Genomic DNA, 24,032 nt, shown 5'->3' on the forward strand with positions numbered 1-24,032 from the left:
GCACAGTTCTTCTGTGTATTCTTGCCACCTGTTCTTAATATCTTCTGCTTCTGCTAGGTCCATACCATTTCTGTGCTTTATTGAGCCCATCTTTGTCTGAAATGTCCCCTTGGTATCTCTAATTTTCTTGAAAAGATCTTTTGTTTTTCCCATTCTGTTGCTTTCCTCTATTTCTTTGCATTGATCACTGAGGAAGGCTTTCTTCTTTCTCCTTGCTATTCTTTGAAACTCTGCATTCAAATGGGTGTATCTTTCCTTTTCTCCTTTGTTTTTGGCTTCTCTTCTTTTCACAGCTATTTGTAAGGCCTCCTCAAACAGCCATTTTGCTTTTTTGCATTTCTTTTTCTTGAGGATGGTCTTCATCCCTGTCTCCTGTACAATGTCATGAACCTCCATCAGGGACTCTGTCTATCAGATATAGTCCCTTAAGTCTATTTCTCAGTTCCACTGTATAATCATAGGGGATTTGATTGAGGTCATACCTGAATGGTCTAGTGGTTTTCCCTACTTTTTTCAATTTAAGTCTGAATTTGGCAATAAGGTTTCATGATCTGAGCCACAGTCAGCTAACTGATGTTTTTTCTAACTGTATAGAGCTTCTCCATCTTTGGCTGTAAAAAATATAATCAATCTGATTACAGTGTTTACCATCTGGTGATGTCCATGTGTAGAGTCTTCTCTTTTGTTGTTGGAAGAAGGTGTTTGCTACTTTATTTTATGGCATCTTACTGTTATCTAATCTCTTGAGGTTATTTACATACCTTGAATCTGCATGGTGAAAATGCTACATAATGATGTAATACATACATTGTCTTTCCAACTTCATAATTAGTGACGTCACATTGATAGCCTTGAATTGACCACAGTAGAAGTATTTACACCAGTGTTTTTGTTGTCTAGTTGCTCAGTCATATCTGACTCTTTAATGACTCCATGGATTGTAACTCCTCTGTCCATGGGATTTGCCAAGTCAGAATACTGGAATGAGTTGCCATTTCCTCCTCCAGGGGATCCTCCTGACTGAGAGATTGAACCCAAGTCTCTTGCTTGGCATGAGGCACAATATACACCACGGTGAAGTGACAAATACTACCACTCAGCCCGATGTTAAACATTTACTAATAAACCTCTGATCAAGACTAATGTTTGCTATAGACTCTAATGCTTTCCTAGCCTGTTGATTAAAGGAAAGGAAATTATGGATGAAAAAGATGGAGAGGGGGAGGGGAATGAGAAGGAAATGAAAGTAAAAGGGAAGGAAAAAAACAGGAAGAGAAGACAGAAAGGTGTCAATCAATGTGTTAACCAGAATGTGGTGTTTTTCCCCCCAGATAACTGTGATGCTCCTCTGGCTTCCTCCTTGCCCCGGGCTTCCTTCACCAGTTCCTCAGAGCTGTCTAGTAGCCATGGCCCTGGTTTTGCAAGTCTTAATCGCAGGGACGGTGAGTCTGCAACTGTTTGCTTGTTCATCTACTTTTTTAGGTTTTAGAACAGGTTATAGAAGGGTGACTAATCAAGTGTGCTGGTCAGGAATAACTAAAACAACACATGTAGAACCAGGGTCACAGCCACTGGGGAAAACTGAATAGGCCACTGCATATGTCTGTGAAATGTGAAGCTGCCATAGGATATGATGGTAAAATGACTTCATCCCAGGACTTGGCCTGAGGAGACCAGGTGAAGACTGCTACTGAAAATAAAGATCCCCTACCTATTAGTGGAAAAGGAGTTAGTGACTTGTTTTTTGGAGAGATATTCATCCACTTTTGCTACTTGAATGTTGTTGAATAAATTACTTTTTCTGTTGCACAAATATTAATTCAGTGGTTTAAATACATGAATATATACACGCAAAGCTTAAATGTTTTGATATGTTTTTTAAGAGATAGATTTTTTAAATGAAAGATTTATTCAGAAAGTAAAAGTTAAAATTAACTGTCTCATGTAAAAGCACTGCTGTAAACTCTGGAGATACTACTAGGAGACTGACTGTGTTTCTCCCTCTTTGACATTTTCTAAGATAAGCATTTAAGTCTAGCTTGAATTTACTGTGTCCTTAAGAATCAAATTCCAAAACCTAGTAAGTGATCAATAAATGGCAGGGAAAAGTAAGAAAACAGGTGAAGAAATTCATTAAACTCATGGTGGGAAGGCATGTCCATTAATTGCCCACCTTCATGATCTTTGCCCAGGAAAAGGAATTTTTATGGGCAGATATTTACTCCTCAAAGCATCAATCATCCATAATCTAGATTTCAATGAGATCAATAAAATTATCAAATTACCCATTTTTGGTCTGATGGTTACTCTAATATCAGTTTATCATATAAACTTTCCATGGTTGCCCTAAAACTGTAAAACCTAAATAAGCCATATTTAATTAGTTTAAAGAAGCTCAAGGGGCTTGTGTGTTGTGTTTCAAATTTGCATATGTCGAATGTGTTTATGATTCAGGACTCTACTACTGTCAGTATGGTAGCACTGGAAAGTTTATAAACATTAGAAGGGAAAATCCTGAAGTTTAAGATGAACTTATTTTTATTATATTCAATTAAAAAATTAATAACTCAGAGTATGATAAGCCATCATTATAAAATGCTAAGTACAAAGCTTATCTTCTATATTTAAACTACTCTCTTTGCAAATTTAAATTAATTAAAGAGAGTGGCAATCAGCTAATGAGGTTTTTTTTTTTTTAATGGTTGTTGCTATTCTGATTGCATATAATGTAGATTTTGCTAAATATTTCTAGATGGTACCACCTGATTTCAGACCCATTTCTAAAGCATGTTTTAGATAGCACAATTTATCAATATTCCTTCTAAAGGATTATTTATGTGTGTTTTCTTTTAAAAGTCAGCGTCTTGGAGTCTTTTTTTGACATTTCCTTTGCCTTGATGAATGCTGGAGAACATATTAGTTCACTTTAGATTACTGTGAGGTAAAATATGGATAGTATAAAATGTGGATGAGCAGAATAAGCATAATGATGAGATGATTCTTAATATATAGTAGTTTTGGCTTTTAAAAAATATTTTGTGTATGATGTAGCAATGAAAATCACGTTGGACTCCCTGATATATGGTTAAAATTCCCTTGGTCTATGTTATGATATTCACAGGTTTTAAAGAAGGTGGTCTGTCTTACATTTCTAGTTTCTTATTTTGCCCACAAGTCACTGAACTTCTAGAATGTTCATTAGAATTAGAAATACCTCCAATATTACAGCTTCCACCAAGAGCTTTATACATAATAGCCCATCACTTCGTCTACCTGATATATAAAGGTGATAAGAGAATAATCTATGTATAACTTTTGATTGTGTGAGTGTGTATCTATCTATAAATTTGACCCCCTGTATAAACCAAAGTAAAAAAATTCAAAATTGAAGGTATCTGATGATTTTAAAGTACATCACTGATTCAACACATAACAATACTTATTTATTAGAATTTATTGCACATTTAATGTTTTTCATTTTATATATTTTTGCTTTTACATTTTATTTATGTATTTATTTTGTTTTCTATTAATTTATGAAAAGAAGTAAACTATTTCTTAGAGAAGACTTTATAATAAATAGAAAAAAGAGGTCTGTGAAGGATATTGAGAGGGATGAGCAGAGAAGTCAGGGTAGATCCATGTGTTTCCAAGGACAGGCAGAACCCAAGCAGAGAGTCTAAAATCATATTGCTGCTTTTGTTTCCATTAATATTAAGTTGATATTTCCTAGAATTATGTTACCAAATATTTCTCATAAAAATAAGATTGCTGAAATCTGTATATTCTAAATAAGAATGTTGTAATATAACTTCATTTTTTTCATCTAAAAAATCTCCTAAGGAAACTTTATCCAGTTTATCCACGTTTTTCCAGACGAAAGTTAAAAAAACAAAACCCAAACCAAAGACTATCTTAGGGTAAACCATTCTGGACTTTCATTCTGTATCTTGCATATAAAAATAGCCTTTTGTTTTTACAATTATTGTTACTCCTCAGACTGGCTCTGTAGCATTTCAGATTCCAACATCGCTGTGCTCTCTTTAATCATGTGATCTGTAAACACAGGTATGATAGTGAAATGTGTGGTTCTGACCAGAAGCTAATTGAAGTTGATTAGAAGGACATATCGGAGAAGGCAATCGCAACCCATTCCAGTACTCTTGCCTGGCAAATCCCATGGATGGAGGAGCCTGGTAGGCTGCAGTCCATGGGGTCGCTACGAGTCGGACACAACTGAGTGACTTCACTTTCACTTTTCACTTTCATGCATTGGAGAAGCCAGTGGCAACCCACTCCAGTGTTCTTGCCTGGAGAATCCCAGGGACGGGGTAGCCTGGTGGGCTGCCGTCTATGGGGACACACAGCGTCAGACACGGCTGAAACGACTTAGCAGCAGCAGCAGCAGCAGCAGAAGGAAGTATACACACATTTGGGCTTCCCTGGTGGCTCAGCTGATAAAGAATCCACCTACAATGCAGGAGATCCCAATTCAATTCCTGGATTGGAAAGATCCCCTGGAGAAGGGGATAGGCTACCCACTCGAGTATTCTTGGGCTTCCCTGGTGGCTCAGATGGTAAAGAATCTGCCTGTAATGCAGAAGACCTGGGTTTGATCCCTGGGTTGGGAAGATTCCCCTAGAGGAGGGCATAGCAACCTACTCCAGCATTCTTGTTGCAGGAAGGGGGACTTCTTCCAGAGCCCAAAAGTGGGCTCTTGTCTAACACTCAGAATTAAATTGTCCAAAGAGACACATGTGCTGATAAAGCAAGAGATGTTATTGGGAAGGGGTGCCTGGGTAGAGAGCAGTAGGGTAAGGGAACCCGAGAGAACTGCTGTCACATGGCTTGCAGCCTCGGGTTTTATGGTGATGGGATTAGTTTCCGGGTTGTCTATGGCCAATCATTCTGACTCAGAGTCCTTCAGGGTGGCACATGCATTGCTCAGCCAAGATGGATGCCAGGAAGAAGGATTCCGAGAGGTGGTTGTACACATGGTGTCACCTTTTGACCTTTCCCAAACTCTTCCTGTTGGTGGTGGCTTATTAGTTCTGTGTTCTGTACCAGGACCTTCTGTTGCAAAACAACTTATGCAAGTGTTTACTATGGTGCCTGGCCAGGGTGGGCAGTTTCAGTCAGTGTGCTTCCCCTATCACTCTTGGCCAGAGAATCCCCATGGACAGAAGACTGGCAGGCTATAGTCCATGAGGTCCCAAAGAGTCTGACACAACTGAATGACTAAGCACAGCAGCATACACACATTTTGTTTGAGGTCAATTGCTCAGTTTCTTTGTACACTGGTGCTGAATTGAATCTAAGAAACAGAATGAAAGGCTGTTGTTGAACCACGAAAAGATGCTAGGATTCTTGTCCTCTGGAGGAGAAGAATTCAATCTGGGGTCAGAGACGAGGCTTGATGGCTCAGAGCTTTTGTGTAATAAAGTTTTATTAAAATATAAAGGAGATAGAAAAACCTTCTGACATAGACATCAGAAGGGGGTAGAAAGAGTACCCGCTTATTAGTGTTAGCAATGGAGTTATATACTCGCCAATGAATCCAAAGAATGTCCGGAGGTTGTAAAGACCTCACCAGACCTACTCCCATAATTTACATTTTAAGATAACAGGATTAGCCAGAAGGTTTAATCCAGAGACTGTCCTCAGGCAGTATACATTACTGTTATACAATTTCCAGATGTTCAAACTGGTTTTAGAAAAGGCAGAAGAAGCAGAGACCAAATTGCCAACATCCGCTGGGTCATCGAAAAAGCAAGAGAGTTCCAGAAAAACATCTATTTCTGCTTTATTGACTATGCCAAAGCCTTTGACTGTGTGGATCACAATAAACTGTGGAAAATTCTTCAAGAGATGGGAATACCAGACCACCTGACCTGCCTCTTGAGAAATTTGTATGCAGGCCAGGAAGCAATAGTTAGAACTGGACATGGAACAACAGACTGGTTCCAAATAGGAAAAGGAGTACGTCAAGGCTGTATATTGTCACCCTGCTTATTTAACTATTATACAGAGTACATCATGAGAAACACTGGGCTGGAAGAAGCACAAGCTGAAATCAAGATTGCTGGGAGAAATATCAATAACCTCCGATATGCAGATGACACCACCCTTATGGCAGAAAGTGAAGAGGAGCTAAAAAGCCTCTTGATGAAGGTGAAAGAGGAGAGTGAAAAAGTTGGCTTAAAGCTCAACATTCAGAAAACGAAGATCATGGCATCTGGTCCCATCACTTCATGGGAAATAGATGGGGAAACAGTGGAAACAGTGTCAGACTTTGTTTTTTTGGGTTCCAAAATCATTGCAGATGGTGATTGCAGCCATGAAATTAAAAGATGCTTACTCCTTGGAAGGAAAGTTATGATCAACCTAGATAGCATATTGAAAAGTAGAGACATTACTTTGCCAACAAAGGTCCATCTAGTCAAGGCTATGGTTTTTCCTGTGGTCATGTATGGATGTGAAAGTTGGACTGTAAAGAAAGCTGAGCACCAAAGAACTGATGCTTTTGAACTGTGGTGTTGGAGAAGACTCTTGAGAGTCCCTTGGACTGCAAGGAGATCCAACCAGTCCATTCTGAAGGAGATCAGCCCTGGGTGTTCTTTGGAAGCAATGATGCCAAAGCTGAAACTCCAGTACTTTGGCCGCCTTATGTGAAGAATTGACTCATTGGAAAGGACTCTGATGCTGGGAGGGATTGGGAGCAGGAGGAGAAGGGGATGACAGAGGATGAGATGGCTGGATGGCATCTCTGACTCGATGTATGTGAGTCTGAGTGAACTCCGGGAGTTGGTGATGGACAGGGAGGCCTGGCGTGCTGCGATTCATTGGGTCTCAAAGAGTCAGACACGACTGAGCGACTGAACTGAACTGAATCCTAAGGAATGTAGAGGGAAAAAAAGTTTGTCCTTTCTTCTGCCTTGAGAATTCCGGGCCCCTCTCCCCTTGGGGACCCCTAGACTTCTTATCAACCTGCCTAGGAAATGACTCTCTCAAGAGTTTGGGGTGAAGTAGTAAAGGATAGCTTTGTTACTTTGCCAGGCAAACAGGGCCACAGTGGGATTAATGCTTTTAAATTCATGAGTTCACACTTCAGAAAGGTAATGAGAGTTTTTATAGCAATTGTTCAAAGAGGATGTGATCAGGTCATGGACGTTCTTTTGATGGTTTGGTGGTGAGATAAATAGAGTCAACCTTCAGGTCCAACTGGCCCGGGGTCTCCAGGTTTGTGGGCAGCATACTGTCATTAATCATTAAGTTCTCCCACCTCAAGGCAGCTTCAGTATCTGCAAAATAGCTCAAAGATACGTTGTGTATATCCATTGATGGGGAAACAGGACCTCGTCCAAAGGCTGCTCTTGACTGTTTCTTCCTGGTCTCACATCCCTCCCTTCCCTAATTAACAACTGCATGAATCTGCCCTTTGGAACTCAGGGGAGGTCATAGAGGCTGAATGAAGGCTGTTTCCTGTAATCAAAGAAATGAGAGACATAGAAAGTTGTGCTCAGGAGCCCCATAGGGCCCTGCATGGTATCATGTTCTTTTTTGTTTCTCCAAAATGCTTGCATAAACCATCATTCCCAGAAAGAAGAACCACTCTATTCATGGCCCAGATGCTGAAATTCTTGCACTCTACTGCAGCAAGCCACTCGTCAGCGACAGTGCAGATGAGATTGCTTCAAATTTAACTTGATCAAAAATGACATTTCAGATTGCTATATTGTGTATTGCCAATGGAAAGTAGATGGAAACAAGCTGAAATGACTGGATGTTTTCCTTTCTCTTTGTAATTCTTCACCTTTCTCATACTGAGACATTGATCCCATTTCCTCGAAATAGACATATATTTTGGTGGAGCCAAGAAAGATTTTTGTCTAAAGTTCCAATACAGTGAATGACTAAGCATTTTAGAACTATTCTCAGTTTTAAGATACTTATTTTTCAAGTTAGGAAGTACATTTACTAGTACAAGTTAATGTAATAGGTTTTAGCAGAAAATAAAGATGTATGATTACATTAGGAGAAAATGCTTAGACCTGGGCATTAGACAGTGAACATTTTCTTATAACCTGCAATGTCTGATTATTTGGATTCTGCAGTATCCCAGATAAGATATGATATTGAAAGGTTGTTGTTGAATCACGCGAATACACTGGGATTCTTGGTCCCCGGAGGAGAAGAATTCAATCCGGGGCCAGAGATGAGGCTTGATCGCTCAGAGCTTTTGTGTAATAAAGTTTTATTAAAGTATAAAGGAGATAGAGAAAGCTTTTGACATAGGCATCGGGAAGGGGGTAGAAAGAGTACCCGCCTGCTAGTGTTAACAATGAGGTTATATAATCCAAAGAATGTCTGGAGGTTGTAAAGACCTCATCAGACCTACTCCCATAATATACATTTTAAGATAACACTGTCCTCAGGCAAGATACAACCTTGTAAAGACCAGGTCTACTCCCATAATTAACATTTTAAGATAACAGAAGATTGAATCCAAAGACTGTCCTTAGGCAGGGTACATTATTGGTATATAATCCTAAGGAATGTGGAGAAAGAAAAAAAGTTTGTCCTTTCTTCCTCCTTGAGAATTCCAGACCCCTCTCTCCTTGGGGACCCCTAGACTCTCTATCAACCTGCCTAGGAAATGACTCTATCAATTTAAAACTCACTCTTTGTTATAACAAAGTTAAAAAAAATGGAAAGAGTGAATAATAATTTAAAATGTCTAAAAGTATGTCAATTCCTGATATAAATCAGAATATTACATCAAAAATTTCTGATGCAAATCTTATAATAATTAACTTTCCCCTCATATTTTTTCATAGAATCATAGTTCTCAAATATTCCTATCTTTTATTCACAGGCTAGAAGCCTGGTAGAACTGGTCAGTATTCCCAAATACTAGTCTGAGTAATTCAAATTGCCATAAAAGAGCTTGTGAATCAAATTTTTATAGATATATGAATATACTGGGAAATTTTTGCCTCTGGATGTCAGATTTTGCATTCTGTTTGTCTGTGCTTCTAAAAGTTTTTAGACCAATTAAGGCCAATACACATTTTTTCTTGAAGCCACCATTTTTTTCTGTTGTTATTATAATTTTTTAAACAAGTGATCCTGCAGATGCACTGTGGTTGTTGAGTGCAATGAATAAGCCAAGTGTAACAGCATCTGTAAAATACACTGACATACTAAGGCCTGGGCAGCACTGTCCTGACAACCATGTAACTTTACTAAATCACAGCTCCTCTAAAATGCATGATTGTAGGGACTTCCTTGGGATCCAATGGTTGACTCACGCTTCCAATACAGGGGACTTAGGTTCAGTCCCTGGTCAGGGAACCAAGATCTCACATGCCATGGGGCAAGGCCAAATAAATAAATAAAATAATAAAATGCATGTTAGTAGCATGTGGGAGGAGAAACCATCAAATCCTAGAGTTTGTGCAGACCAGGCCATAGAATTGTGCAGACCAGGTCATATGGAATTGCACAGAACTCATCTTTTCTGATTCTTCCATGGTCCTTTTCAAGATCTAGAGTCTTCAGTTTACCCCCATAGAGCCTAAGGCACTAGATGACACAAACCAGAACAAACCAAGCATGTTTTCAGTGACATCAACAACCTCCAGGGAGACAGTGTTGTCGTTTCTGTCTATCATGTAGCCCAAATTATAGAACTACCCCCCAAATAAGGCAATCTTCAGTCTCTTCTGGATTCATAGCCTCTTTTGAACAGAAGAACATCTTCCAGGGATGCTCAGATTTTTTTGCTCCTACTTCTTTCCAAGACAGTATTTGGATTTACAGACAGGTTCCTGCCCTCATGGAGCTGAACAGTGGGAAGCGTGCCCCACGTTGGGGTCTCAGCTTCTTGTTATCTACTGAGAGACGTTTGTCTGCTCTTAACTCTGGGGGTTACTGGGCACCCATTCCTGAAACCTGTGGCAGATATACCTCTTGGTAAGATCATGTTCCCAGGGAATAAGTCACTGTCCCTTTGGGAATCTGTCTGGTGTCACTCCTTGCCTCCTTGAAGCCTGACCTTGAGTCTCATTTGGTTTCCAGCCTGAATTACCTTGATTACAGGTTTAATTTGTCTTTGTCAAGTTAACTTGTTCAGATTCAGTCAGACTCTCATTTAACTTCTATACCCCCTTTTAATGGCCTGTGGGGAATTCTGGGTCACTATGTGGGGGGTGGGGTGGGGCAGGGAATCCTTTGAATGGTTTTGTCCTATCCAGAAGTGACTATCACGTCTACTCAGCTTGTTGGCCAGAGGTGGTCACATATCCCCTCTCAACCACCAGGGGACATGGAAGTGCAATCCTCCCTGTGCCTGGAGGGAGAAAACCAGAAATTGTTGGAAACTGTTAGTAATGACTGCACAGCCCCTGCAAGGTTCAATTCAGTTCAGTTGCTCAGTTGTGTCCGACTCTTTGTGACCCCATGAATCACAGCATGCCAGGCCTCCCTGTCCATCACCAACCCCCGGAGTTCACTCAGACTCACGTCCATCGAGGCAGTGATGCCATCCAGCCATCTCATCCTCTGTCGTCCCCTTCTCCTCCTGCTCCCAATCCCTCCCAGCATCAGTCTTTTCCAATGAGTCAACTCTTCGCATGAGGTGGCCAAAGTACTGGAGTTTCAGCTTTAGCATCATTCCTTCCAAAGAACACCCAGGGCTGATCTCCTTCAGAATGGACTGGTTGGATCTCCTTGCAGTCCAAGGGACTCTCAAGAGTCTTCTCTAACACCACAGCTCAAAAGCATCAGTTCTTCGGCGCTCAGCCTTCTTCACAGTCCAACTCTCATATACGTACACAACCACAGGAAAAACCATAGCCTTTACTAGACGGACCTTTGTTGGCAAAGTAATGTCTCTGCTTTTTAATATGCTATCTAGGTTGGTCATAACTTTCCTTCCAAGGAGTAAGCATCTTTTAATTTCGCGGCTGCAATCACCATCTGCAGTGATTTTGAAGCCCAGAAAAATAAAGTCTGACACTGTTTCCACTGTTTCCCCATCTATTTCCCATGAAGTGATGGGACCGGATGCCATGATCTTTGTTTTCTGAATGTTGAGCTTTAAACCAACTTTTTCACTCTCCACTTTCACTTTCATCAAGAGGCTTTTTAGTTCCTCTTCACTTTCTGCCATAAGGGTGGTGTCATCTGCATATCTGAGGTTATTGATATTTCTCCTGGCAATCTTGATTCCAGCTTGTGCTTCTTCCAGTCCAGCGTTTCTCATGATGTGCTCTGCATAGAAGTTAAATAAGCAGGGTGACAATATACAGCCTTGACGTACTCCTTTTCCTATTTGGAATCAGTCTGTTGTTCCATGTCCAGTTCTAACTGTTGCTTCCTGACCTGCATACAGATTTCTCAAGAGGCAGGTCAGGTGGTCTGGTATTCCCATCTCTTTCAGAATTTCCCACAGTTTATTGTGATCCACACAGTCAAAAGATCTATTATCACCCTACAAGGTGATCGCCCCAAATTCCAAATGGGCCCCAGAAAGCCTCTCCTCTGTTTGTTTATGCCTCTCACTTTCTTTATCCCCCTTGGACTTCATTCCTGAACAAGGTGTCTGAATCACTTCTCCCACCACCTTTTACCCTTCCTCCATTTCCCCTCTTTCCCACAGTGCTCTGGGCTTCCATCTCTTCCTGACAAAGAGGGAGACACCACACGTACTGTTTCCTATTTTCTGAGTTGGTCTTTGTCCTCTTTGGCTTCTCTAGAGCATAAGGGGATAGTGATCACTGGCTAACAGGATTTGCTGGAGAGAGGAGTGAAAAACACAATGGATTATCTTTGCAGAATTATGTCTGTGTTTATAACCTGCACAGTAAGTATCTCAAGGTGGCAACAATTTTGCCATAGTGTTTTTTCCAGGAGTAAATACTACCTATGACGTACTTGGCAACTTCCCCAAAGGTATGTAGAAGCTCTTCTAAGCACTATCCAAATTCTAAGATAGTTGTCTAGCAAATTCAGCTGTTTTTTCCCCCCAAAGTAATTCACTTTTATGTTGTGTGTAATATACCGAAATGTTCATGAAAGTTATTTACTTAACAGTATGTATCCTTGAGATGAATGAGGGCTAGTGGCTTAGTCAGTAAAGAATCTGCCTGCAATGCAGGAGACCCAGGTTCAATTCCTGGATCAGGAAGATCCCCTGGAGAAGAGAATGGCCACCTACTCTTCACAGTATTCTTGCCTGCGAAATTCCATGGATAGAGGAGCCTGGTGGGCTACAGTTCACGGAGTCTCAAGAGTCAGACATGGCTTAGCGAGTAAACCATCACCATCCTGAATACACCATGATGTCATTGTTTATTCCACTTTTAATATTGGCATCCCTATGAAGATATGCTTTGCCCCATCACCTCATACTGCTTTACTCATACAATGTAATTTCATTGCTTCTCTTGGGGATATTCCTTTTTTCTTTTTTTGGAGTCATGAGGAAAGACATCCCAATTGAGGTGGTCTTCAATCCTGCCAAAGGGGTGAGGTTCAATTAACAACCGTTCATGAGGCATCTGGTATCCTCAAGATACAAGAGTCCCATGTTAAAGCGCAGAGCAACCCCGAATTGCTTGTTTAACTGGTGACATAGAAACTGATCCAGGAAGACCATAGCCAGTGACTAAGGCTGATGGAATATCTTAGTGGAACCTTTTGTTGGCTGTTCCTGCCTTTGCTCTGAACATAATGAGGAGCTCTGGACCACTTGCTGACTGGAAGATGGTATTTCAAGGGTTCCCTGTTCTCTCTACAGTGTGATTTTTGCAGTGGATTCCTCCCTTGTTGCTGTGTTTCCTTCAAGGAAATCCAGTGGAGGGGCTTCGCCCTGACAGATAATAGTTCCATAGTCACCATCTGCAGGGCTCCAAAATCACTGCAGATGGTGACTGCAGCCATGAAATTAAAAGACGCTTACTCCTTGGAAGGAAAGTTATGTCCAACCTAGATAACATATTCAAAAGCAGAGACATTACTTTGCCAACAAAGGTCTGTCTAGTCAAGGCTATGGTTTTTCCTATGGTCATGTATGGATGTGAGAGTTGGACTGTGAAGAAGGCTGAGTGCCGAAGAATTGATGCTTTTGAACTGTGGTGTTGGAGAAGACTCTTGAGAGTCCCTTGGGCTGCAAGGAGATCCAACCAGTCCATTCTGAAGGAGATCAGCCCTGGGATTTCTTTGGAAGCAATGATGCTAAGCAATGAAACTCCAGTACTTTGGCCACCTCATGCAAAGAGTTGACTCATTGGAAAAGACTGATGCTGGGAGGGATTGGGAGCAGGAGGAGAAGGGGATGACAGAGGATGAGATGGCTGGATGGCATCACTGACTCGATGGACGTGAGTTTGAGTGAACTCTGGGAGTTGGTGATGGACAGGGAGGCCTGGCGTGCTGCGATTCATGGGGTCTCAAAGAGTCAGACACGACTGAGCGACTGAACTGAACTGAACTTACTGGGGATGAATGCCAACTCACCCCTAAATGTTCCTTTATCAGTTGTATTTGCATTTTGTGATGCTTAGGTCTGATTCTTTTTGCAGTCTCACTTTACTACTCTGTTTTACATAACAGGTTCTCAGTACATACTCTTTTTATCCAAGGCTTTCACAGTGTGCTTACAAAGTGTAATGAATGCAGCTAAATAAAATCACTAAAGAAAATGTAACTTATACCATCAACGGAACTTTTTCCAGAGGCTTCTGGCTGAGTGGGCAGTCAAGTATGGATGGACGATTTAGTTCTCATGGTTATTTCCCTGACATGGTCCTAAACTGTATTTAATTGAAAAAGGAGCCATTGACTTAAGAAGTGTAATGGCATGTCCGTGGGAAGTGGTGGGGGCCTTGGAGTAGAGTGTCTGGCCTCCTGGCCTTCTGGGCATCCTGTATTCCCCACCTTTCTCTACATATCAGAGGGAAATGATGCTTATTCTGAGTGACCCCACAAATGATCCGGACTCATATCTGTTCTGAGCAACTCAGGGGCCCTCTGAAAAATGCACAATGATGCTTTTATAGAATTAGACCAGATCTCAGAACTGCACCTTTGGTAAACATGAAGATTTCACAGGAGATGAACAAAAAGCTCGGTCATACACATTACTTAGTCATAATGAAGTACTACTACATGTTTGGATGGTTTATAGGCTTGCTGGGCAATTCTCATTTTATTTCTAAGATGAGAAATTAGCAGAATCGTCTTATAGTCATATGAGTACAGAACTTCAAATAAGAACTGAAAAGCTAAAAATCAACTCAATTCTTATTGCCTCTCTACTGTATGTTTTCTAACACTTGGTTAGGAGTGTCAGGTTGGTTTACAAAGATTTGGAAGGATGGATTAATTACAGCTCATGCAGGCAGGATATCTCAGGCTCCTGTTTTGTTGTGGCAAGAATTTGAAACAACAGACTGGTTTACAGCTCAGTTACAGCTCAAGCAGACAGATCTTTTATTAGACAATGAATAGTACACTCCTGAGAGGAGGGAGTACCTGACCCTGAAGGAGTGGCCACGATCCCTCTTGACTTTCCCATCTTCTCCTCTTGGTTCTGCCTTGTGAGAGGTAGGGCTTGTACCAGCCACCAATCAGGAAAAGGAATGCAAATAGATGTATGCTCAAGGCTGGCTGACAGTCGCAAGTTACATAACAGTAGGATTTATTGCACATGACTTTCCCATAATTTAGTCTGTTATAATCTGATGGATATAGGTATAGAATATTTATGAACCCTTAATGGGCCTCTGGCTGCCTAAGGTCACTTGAGGACACATCCGTGCATCAAGGGCACTGTGTGCTGGAGTTGGAGAAGCCCCTGTGGTTAGTTTGTATCCACTATTTGCCTAGAATGCTTGTGCAGCAGTTGGAAAAGTCTCTGTGGTTACTTTTGTAGCATATCTGTGAGCTTTCCTGGGCATGTCTGGGTGAGATTTAGAGATCAGCTTGCATCCCTTTAGGCTAGGCCATCCCTTGTAGCTAATGCCTAACTCCCTACCTAACATTAGTGTATATGAGAAGCAAAACAAAACACACAGTAGTAATGGATATTTCTTTATTTTTATGCAGAAAGAGCTGCAGCAGTGAATGTTAAATGCCACAGGCATTGAAAGTTGTCCCTTGGGATGCTTCAGACAGAACTTCAGGGAGTCACAGTTGAACAGTCACACTGTGTTTTTTTCCCTCTTAATACTACTGGCATTTAACAGAAATCACACATTAATCAGTATACACTTTAAAATTTTATTTTGAATTGTCTTCTTACAAAGCCATTACAGGGTATGTTTGTATTTAGTACAGGAATGTGTTTTACTAGGCTGCTGTGTGATTTTTTTTTCCCCCCTTATGGTTGCACTTTTTGGAAAACGGTCTGTTCTGTCCTGCTCAGGCTGCTAGCAGATTGCTGGGAGCACAGCAGAAAGGGGATCAGAGGTTACCTAGACAGGTCCCAGAGGCAAAGTTTCTGTGTTTTCTCTACATCTTTATAGTCAGGAATGGTATATGTAGCTAGCTGAAACTGCTTCTTAAGAAATTAGAGCTGGAGCAATGCTTAAATTTTCCTCAGCACAGTAGGTGGGGTTGTGACAAAAACATCAGTATTTAAAGCCCAGAGATCTCTGAGCAGGCAGGTCATAGAGCATCCCCAGGGCCTGCCCACCCATCAGCCCCTCTTGCCTGGAACATCTGTCATTCCTGGTTCTCTCATCCTCTCCCTACTCACCCAGCCCCATCTGGAATCAGTAATATGTCTCCTGTGAATTTGCTGTTGTTGTTCAGTTGTTAAATTGTGTCTGACTCTTTATGATCCCATGGACTGCAGTACGCCAGGCTGTCTTGTCCTTCACTATCTCCGGGAGTTTGCTCAGATTCGTGTCAATTGAATCAGTAATGCTATCCAACCATCTCATACTCTGTTTTCCGCTTATCCTTTTGCCTTCAATTTTTCCCAGCATCAGGGTCTTCTCCAGTGAGTCAGCTTTTCACATCAGGTGTCCAAAGTATTGTAGCTTCAGCTTCAGCATCAGTCCTTCCAAGACTATTCAGGGTTGATTTCCTTTAGGATTGACTGATTTGATCTCCTTGCAGGTCAAGGGACTCTCAAGAATCTTTTCCAGCACCACAATTCAGTGGCATCAATTCTTCGGCACTCAGCCTTCTTTATGGTCCAGTTCTCACATCCATACGTGACTACTGGAAAAACCATAACCCACCAGGCTCCTGTATCCATGGGATTCTCCAGGCAAGAACAGTGAAGTGGATAGTCATTCCCTTCTCCAGGGAATCTTCATGACCCAGAAATCAAGCCCAGGTCCATCTGAGTCACCAGGGAAGCCTCTTCTGTGAATTACGATGCGTTTAAGTGAGGAAAAAAACACACAGGGCTTGATAAGATCCATTTGAGACAATGTAATGGAGATCTTGAAGGGAAACTTTCCTTGGTGACAGTTTCAATTTAGCCATTTACTTACTTGACATATAGATGCCCTGGAGATGGGTGGGTCTCTTCACTTCAAATTAACCCATTTGACATTGGTCCCTTGGGTATCTCTCTGCTCTGAATCTTGTTGAAAGTTGAGGAAGGCATGAAATTATTTTTCTTTTCAGCTCTGGGTAATTTCCCTCTCTGCACAAAGCTGACAATCTTTATGAAAGTTCATGCCCCGTGGTCATCAGGAGCAGGGGTCATTGTCTTTGTGGTCAGTGACCAGGATAATTAAGGCCCCAGCTGAGAGTTTCCTGTTTAACCTTTCCTCTCCCCCAAAGACACAAGTCACTGCCTGTGTCTGATCCGACCAAAGGTGGGGGAAGCAGTCACACAGGAATAAGTGGAGACAAACCTTCCAATATATCTGCCAATTGTTTGCTGTTTTAGTCCCTGAGTCTTGTTCAACTCATTGGGACCCCATGGGCTATAGCCTGCCAGGCTTCTCTGTCCGTGGGATTTCCCAGGCAAGAATACTGGAGTGGGTTTCCATTTCCTTCTCCAGAGGATCTTCCAGACCCAGGGATTGAACCTGCGCCTCCTGCATTGGCAGGTGGATTCTTCACCACTGAACCACCTGGGTGGTCCATGTCTGCCAGTATAGAAATATTAAATACAGTCTGGCTATCAATAAACAAACAATACTGAACAATGGACAAATCACAGAGATACGTTCTTAGAAGGGGTAGAGAATGAAAAGGGAGCTAAGCTTTAATAAAACACCCTCATCAGAACCTAAAATGGTTGTTTCTTCTTTGCAAAGCAGAGACTATAACACCTGTCTTACTAGCAGGGTGTGTGTCAAGTAACACTTGGAGCATCTGGGAAGGTCCTTAGCACATCCCATGCTTGTGAGAAGTTTTGGCTACTTCATTTTCTCTTGTTTATCTCGTTTATTGCAGAACAGTGGTTCAGCTCCACTGGTCAGTAAAACTGCTCAGTGCTCCCTAACAGTGTTCAGGTTATATTTGTGTATTTCCCATTTTTTCCAGTCATTAGAAAAAGAGGCAGTCACCTCAGTGGACTATGTGAATGAGCAAAAGCACAGTAACTCACATCATCAGCCAGCAGGTATCTGGGGATTACCCCGTGGCTGTGTTACCTAACTGAAATGAATTGCCCCACGGCACAGGGTATTCTGCAGTTTCATTACTTTAGCAGAGTACCTACTTAATCAAATAGCTTAATTTGCATACCTCTTCACCACAGGTAAGGGGTATGAAGTGTTCAAGGTCGATTACCTGCAGATGTTGAAGACTGGTTGACAGAGATGTAGATGTATCTGTGAGAGAGGCAACATGCTGGAAACATGCTGATACTTTTTAGTCTGTTGTGCTTCTGTACATGTGGTACTCATAACATGTTAATGTTACTTCCTGACTTCAAAAGAGATTAAAAATGACACAGAAAGATTGTCAAGTTTTTTAAAGAAGTGTATCATCAGTACATCCTTTGATACTAACTAATATAAGTCAGAATACAGGACATTTAATAGTTTCTCAGAGATTTAAAAGGATTCATAAAAAAATTTGTAAGTAGAACCTCTAAGTTAAAATGACAACTAAATGCCAACACCTAATATTTGACTTATTTTGGTTACAAAATTACAGGCAATTGCCGAGTAATATTACTTGGGACTATTAGTTAGCCCTCAGCTAGAACTCAGAGGGACTTCTCATTCATCAGATATTAGTTGGGACCTTTGCACAAATGAATAAAAGTAGCAGGAAGGTGTTGGGTGATGATCAGTCCTGTGATTAAAGACAAAGAAAGATTGAGAAACTTTCACAGGTTGTAGAACACTAAGGACACACAGACTAAATGCAACACAGGATCCTGGAACAGAAAAGTGAGTTAGTAGAAAAACCGGAGACATCAAAATAAAGTTGATCATTTCTTTAACCTTGTACCAGTGTTAATAGCTTAGTTTTCATCAAAGTGCCATGGTGATGTCAGAAATTAACATTAGGAGACATTAGGTTAAAAAGTAGACAGGAATTCCCTACCCATCTTTGCAACTCTTTTGTAAATCTGAAATTATTTCAAAATAGAAAGTTTAAAAATGTATTACAGAACAACCAACAATGTGGCATATTTAAGATTCTGGATCAAAAGAAAAGATATTGTGCTTGTGAAACAGTGAGAAGAAACTTTATAATATTGGAACAAAGAGGAAGTCACAGAAAGAATTTGTAAGCTTAAGACTTAACTAAGGGTTATACATGCAGTGCAATTAAAAGAGGACGTAGTGAAGTGATAGATGTGCCCACTTGCTGGTGATTTGCTGGTGACAGCTCCACACACTGTTGTAAGTACCCCACTTCCATTTCCCTTTGAGCTATCCTGTAACCATGTCACACATCTCCTGAAGTGCACTGAGTCATAACAGTTTTAGTAAACAGGGTGTGGATGTTAATAATTGCCCTTAATAAGAAGATAATAAATGTTGCCTACAGTATCAGGCTTTATTATGAGAGTCTCAAATTAGGTGTAAGAATAATGGGAAAAAACTTTTAAAGCTACTTTTTTCATGTTAGGGGTTGTTTACATGACACTGTTTTCTAGACATGGATAATTAGCAAAATATCAGTTCTAGAATTCATTTCAAATCTATTTCCCAATTTTATATTGCATAATAATTTAAATGAACAAAACATATTATATAATATGATATCTAAATCCAAATTCAAAACTCATGTTTCTAATAAATGGAAGAACAAAATATACCAATAATACATTCTCAGAAATCTGTAATTCTTTGGTTTCTTACTGGCACTGGCAAAAACAAAGCCCAGTGATTTCTACTCTGCACCTATTGTCATCAATATGTGAGAAACTCCTTATTATTAGCCTCCTCTGGGTTCTCATTCATCCTCCCTCCTGCCTGTTTAGAACCCTCGCTCCCCTGCACAGAAATTAATTTCATCTTCACCACTCCCATGTTGCTTTTCAAGTTATTCTTTAAATTGTTCTCAAGTTATTCTATTATGAGTCTGTGAGCACCTTGAGTGCAGGGCTATGCCATAACCATCTTTGTTATCCCAGTACTCAACACTGTAGTTCCTCATGTTAGGAATCCCAAACTAAGATTTTCTAGTTCTGCTATGGTCTGCATATTTTCCTTATGGCCAACAGAAGGCAAGTCATGCATTAAAGCCAATAAAGACACTAGTTCCAAGCGCTGATGTGATGGCCTGTTGTCCACCTGTTATATTAAGCACTTTCACTTAGTGGGACCCCCAAACTACAAAGAATCAGGGGTTACAGACGATCCAGTTAATATAAGCTTCATTCATTTACACATAACTTGTGTTTTTACTTTTTGTTTGTATAAGTGTGTGCAATTGTGAGGCATTATATAAGGAAGAATGTGAAAGTATGATTTTTATAAATTTCATTTATGATACTATTCTTCCAGGTTAATAAAAATTTCAAAGATTTCTCCATCTTTATCATTTTTCTTTTTTCTATTCCCCACAAAAAGGAGCTGGTGGCTGGTCTCCTCTTGTGTCAAATAAATACCAGTGGCTGCAGATTGACCTTGGAGAGAGAATGGAGGTCACAGCTGTGGCCACCCAGGGAGGATACGGGAGCTCCGACTGGGTGACCAGCTACCTCCTGATGTTCAGTGATGGCGGGAGGAACTGGAAGCAATATCGACGAGAGGAAAGCATCTGGGTATGTGCATCTATTGAAAAGCAGTCTGTCAGAGTATGCACTATGCCAGTTACAACATTTTGCTGCCCATCTGTCAGGTCAAGTACAGAAACAGAGCCTCCTAAATTACTCAAAAATATTCCCACTGAATGTAAGGCACAGGTGACATTTTAGAATACACTGTCTATGTATAATTTATGAAATAAGTAAAAAGTAAAACAATGTAGGGGAAATGTCTTCCCATTATTTCTTTAAACAGTGTGTAGTCTAAGGTTTAAATAAATCACATGCAGCTCAATTTATTTTTGTTTAATATCAGGCACGGTAGTTTGTATTGCCTGAGCATTTTTTAATTAAAGCATATTCATGTTTTTCTGTGTCCTCTGATAAATCGAAATTTCTAAAAGACTCAGAACATTTAAAAATTGATGTAATGGACAGTCCATCTCCTTTAGGATGGACTGGTTGGATCTCCTTGCAGTCCAAGGGACTCTCAGGAGTCTTCTCCAAACCACAGTTCAAAAGCATCAATTCTTCGGCACTCAGCTTTCTTTATAGTCCAACTCTCACATCCATACATGACTACTGAAAAAACCATAGCCTTGACTAGACAGACCTTTGTTGACAAAGTAATGTCTCTGCTTTTTAATGTGGAGGACTTCTTGAGGCATATGTTGAATTCCTGCTCCAACAGGAACCTGAGCACCGTGTGGCTCCTTCTAATTTATGGACAGTATATGGTTAGGATTCTTTGAATCATAACTACTCTAATTTACATCAGTGACGTAGTTTCTATTCTGATCACATGCTCATGCTCCTTTTAGAAGAATTAAGTTTTGTTTGCTTAACTTTTGGAATTTTAAAATATACGTAATCGACTACATAGTTAGGGTTTCATATCTTTAAATCACAGTTTGCTCCAAGTGAAAAGCTTCCAAAGAAGAGTGTTGTAAAGATCCGCCCAGGTTTTGCAACTGGGTGATGGGGCAACCAATGGGCGGGGTGGGGGGGTGGTGTGGCCTGAAGATTTGTCAAATGGAGACAAAATTACTTTTTTCCTTTTTATTAAAAATGTAATTTAGGAATTCGGAAGAGCAAGGAATGAACTGTTAGTGTTTAATGGGGACAGGGTTTCAGTTTGAGAAGATGAAAAGTTCTGGAAATGGGTGGTGGTCATGGTTGCACAGCAGTGTGAATGTTAATGTCTAGAATTGTGCATTTAAAAATGTCTAAAGGGCTAAATGTTACGTTATATATATTTTACCACAATAAAAAATATACAGTGTGTCTTCCATTTAACTTAGTCTAAGGATGTTGTGTAACTTCATTTTTTTTTTTTTTCTGAATTGTCATAGTAAGAGGAAAAATGTCAGCTAAAAACCTATTATCAATAAGGTTAATAGGCAACAAAATGATAATATGTGTTGGGTAACAAATTGCCCTTGTTTGAGTTTCCTTAGACACTAATGTTATGTTGAGACCTAATGGATTGTGGTCTACTTAACTTTTTTGTCTCTGAAGCGCTTATTAAGTTTGTCAGTAAATGTTGATGTAAATTGAATCAAGAAGAACTAGTTAATTATCTAACACTAATTAAAAGAATAAAATGAGAAGGAATTTGTGAGTGTTTTTAGGGCTGCCTGACAAAGTTTCCAAACAAGCAGTTACCATGTATATGATTGGAAGCAGTTTTTCAGTTCAGTTCAGTTCAGTCACTCAGTCGTGTCTGACTCTTTGCGACCCCATGAATTGCAGCATGCCAGACCTCGCTGTCCATCACCAACTCCCGGAGTTCACTCAAACTCCATCCATCGAGTCGGTGGTGCCATCTGGCCATCTCATCCTCTGTCGTCCCCTTCTCTTCCTGCCCCCAGTCCCTCCCGGCATCAGTCTTTTCCAATGAGTCAACTCTTCACATGAGGTGGCCAAAGTATTGGAGTTTCAGCTTTAGTATCAGTCCTTCCAAAGAATACCCGGGACTGATCTCCTTTAGAATGGACTGGTTGGATCTCCTTGCAGCCCAAGGGACTCTCAAGAGTCTTCTCCAACACCACAGTTCAAAAGCATCAATTCTTCAGCGCTCAGCTTTCTTCATAGTCCAACTTTCACATCCATACATGACCACAGGAAAAACCATAGCCTTGACTAGACGGACCTTTGTTGGCAAAGTAATGTCTCTTCTTTTGAATATGCTATCTAGGTTGGTCATAACTTTCCTTCCAAGGAGTAAGCATCTTTTAATTTCATGGCTGCAGTCACCATCTGCAGTGATTTTGGTGTTGTGCTAATTCTAAGAGCACCAAGTCCAAACCAGAGTCAGTTCAGTTCAGTCACTCAGTCGTGTCCAACTCTATGCAACCCCATTGACTGCCGCAGGCCAGGTCTCCCTGTCCATCACCAACTTCTGGAGTTTACTCAAACTCATGTCCATTGAGTTGGTGATGGCATCCAACCATCTCATCCTCTGTCATCCCCTTATCCTCACACCTTCAATCTTTCCCAGCATCAGGGTCTTTACAAGTGAGTCAGTTCTTCTCATCAGATGGCCAAAATATTGGAGTTTCAGCTTCAATATCAGTCTTTTCAATGATCACCCAGGATTGATCTCCTTTAGGATGGACTGGTTGGATCTCCTTGCAGTCCAAGGGACTCTCAGGAGTCTTCTCCAAACCACAGTTCAAAAGCATCAATTCTTCGGCACTCAGCTTTCTTTATAGTCCAACTCTCACATCTATACATGACTGCTGAAAAAACCATAGCCTTGACTAGACAGACCTTTGTTGACAAAGTAATGTCTCTGCTTTTTAATATGCAGTCTAGGTTGGCCATAACTTTTCCAAGGGGTAAGTAAGCGTCTTTTAATTTCATGGCTGCAGTCACCATTTGTAGTGATTTTGGAGCCCCCCAAAATGAAGTCTGTCACTGTTTCCACTGTTTCCCAATCTATTTCCCATGAAGTAATGGGACTGGATGCCATGATCTTAGTTTTCTGAATGTTGAACATTAAGCCAACTTTTTCACTCTCCTCTTTCACTTTCATCAAGAGGCTCTATAGTTCTTCTTCACTTTCTGCCATAAGGGTGGTATCATGTGCATATCTGAGGTTATTGATATTTCTCCCGGCAATCTTGATTCCAGCTTGTGCTTCATCCAGCCCAGTGTTTCTCATGATGTACTCTGCATAGAAGTTAAATAAGCAGAGTGACAGTATACAGCCTTGACGTGCACCTTTTCCTATTTGGAACCAGTCTCTTGTTCCATGTCCAGTTCTAACTGTTGCTTCCTGACCTACTTACAGATTTCTCAAGAGGCAGGTCAGGTGATCTAAGGTATTATTTAAGAGTAAGCAGGTTTAACTGTATAGCACAGGGAACTTTGCTCAATATTATGTGGCAGCCTGGATGGGAGGGCAGTTTAGGGGAGAAAGGATATGTGTATATCTATGGCTGAGTCCCTTTGCTGTCCACCTGAAACTATCACAACATTGCTAATTGGCTATACTCCAATTTGAAATAAAAAGTTTTTCTTTTTTTAAAGAATAAGTTAAAGTTAAATGAAGCACCTACTTATAAAGAGAAACTTTATTCAAAATTGCATATTATTTTTCAAAATTAGGTAACTAATGGTTGTGCTTATTCTCTCAGTCATGTGCAAGCCCATGGACTGTAGCCTGCCAGGCTCCTCTGTCCGTGGGATTTCCCAGGCCAGAATACTGGAGTGGGTAGCCATTCCTTTCTCCAGAGGATCTTCCTGACCCAGGGATCAAACCCTCATCTCCTGCGTTGCAGGCAGATTCTTTACTGTCTGAGCCTTCAGGGTGCCTACTTATTCTTAGTTGTATAAATTAAGG

The 24,032-nt window shown here is 40.7% G+C and overlaps 1 protein-coding gene across 2 annotated transcripts in view; it reads left to right on the forward strand.

Annotated features, from left to right (window-relative positions):
* The window catches only part of LOC147367281 (contactin-associated protein-like 3), a 238,176-nt gene that overhangs the window by 39,841 nt on the left and 174,303 nt on the right, over positions 1-24,032 (forward strand). For both annotated transcript variants that reach the window (XM_086414390.1, XM_086414391.1), the window contains exons 2-3: positions 1,332-1,442; positions 20,010-20,203. In XM_086414390.1, the coding sequence (XP_086270516.1) occupies positions 1,332-1,442; positions 20,010-20,203 (305 nt within the window). The remainder of the gene's footprint in view (positions 1-1,331; positions 1,443-20,009; positions 20,204-24,032) is intronic.

Source organism: Bos grunniens, chromosome 8 (assembly GCF_055505025.1).
Source record: "Bos grunniens cultivar Pamir isolate PY7600 chromosome 8, Bosgru_T2T1.0, whole genome shotgun sequence".
Taxonomy (NCBI): Eukaryota; Metazoa; Chordata; class Mammalia; order Artiodactyla; family Bovidae; genus Bos; species Bos grunniens.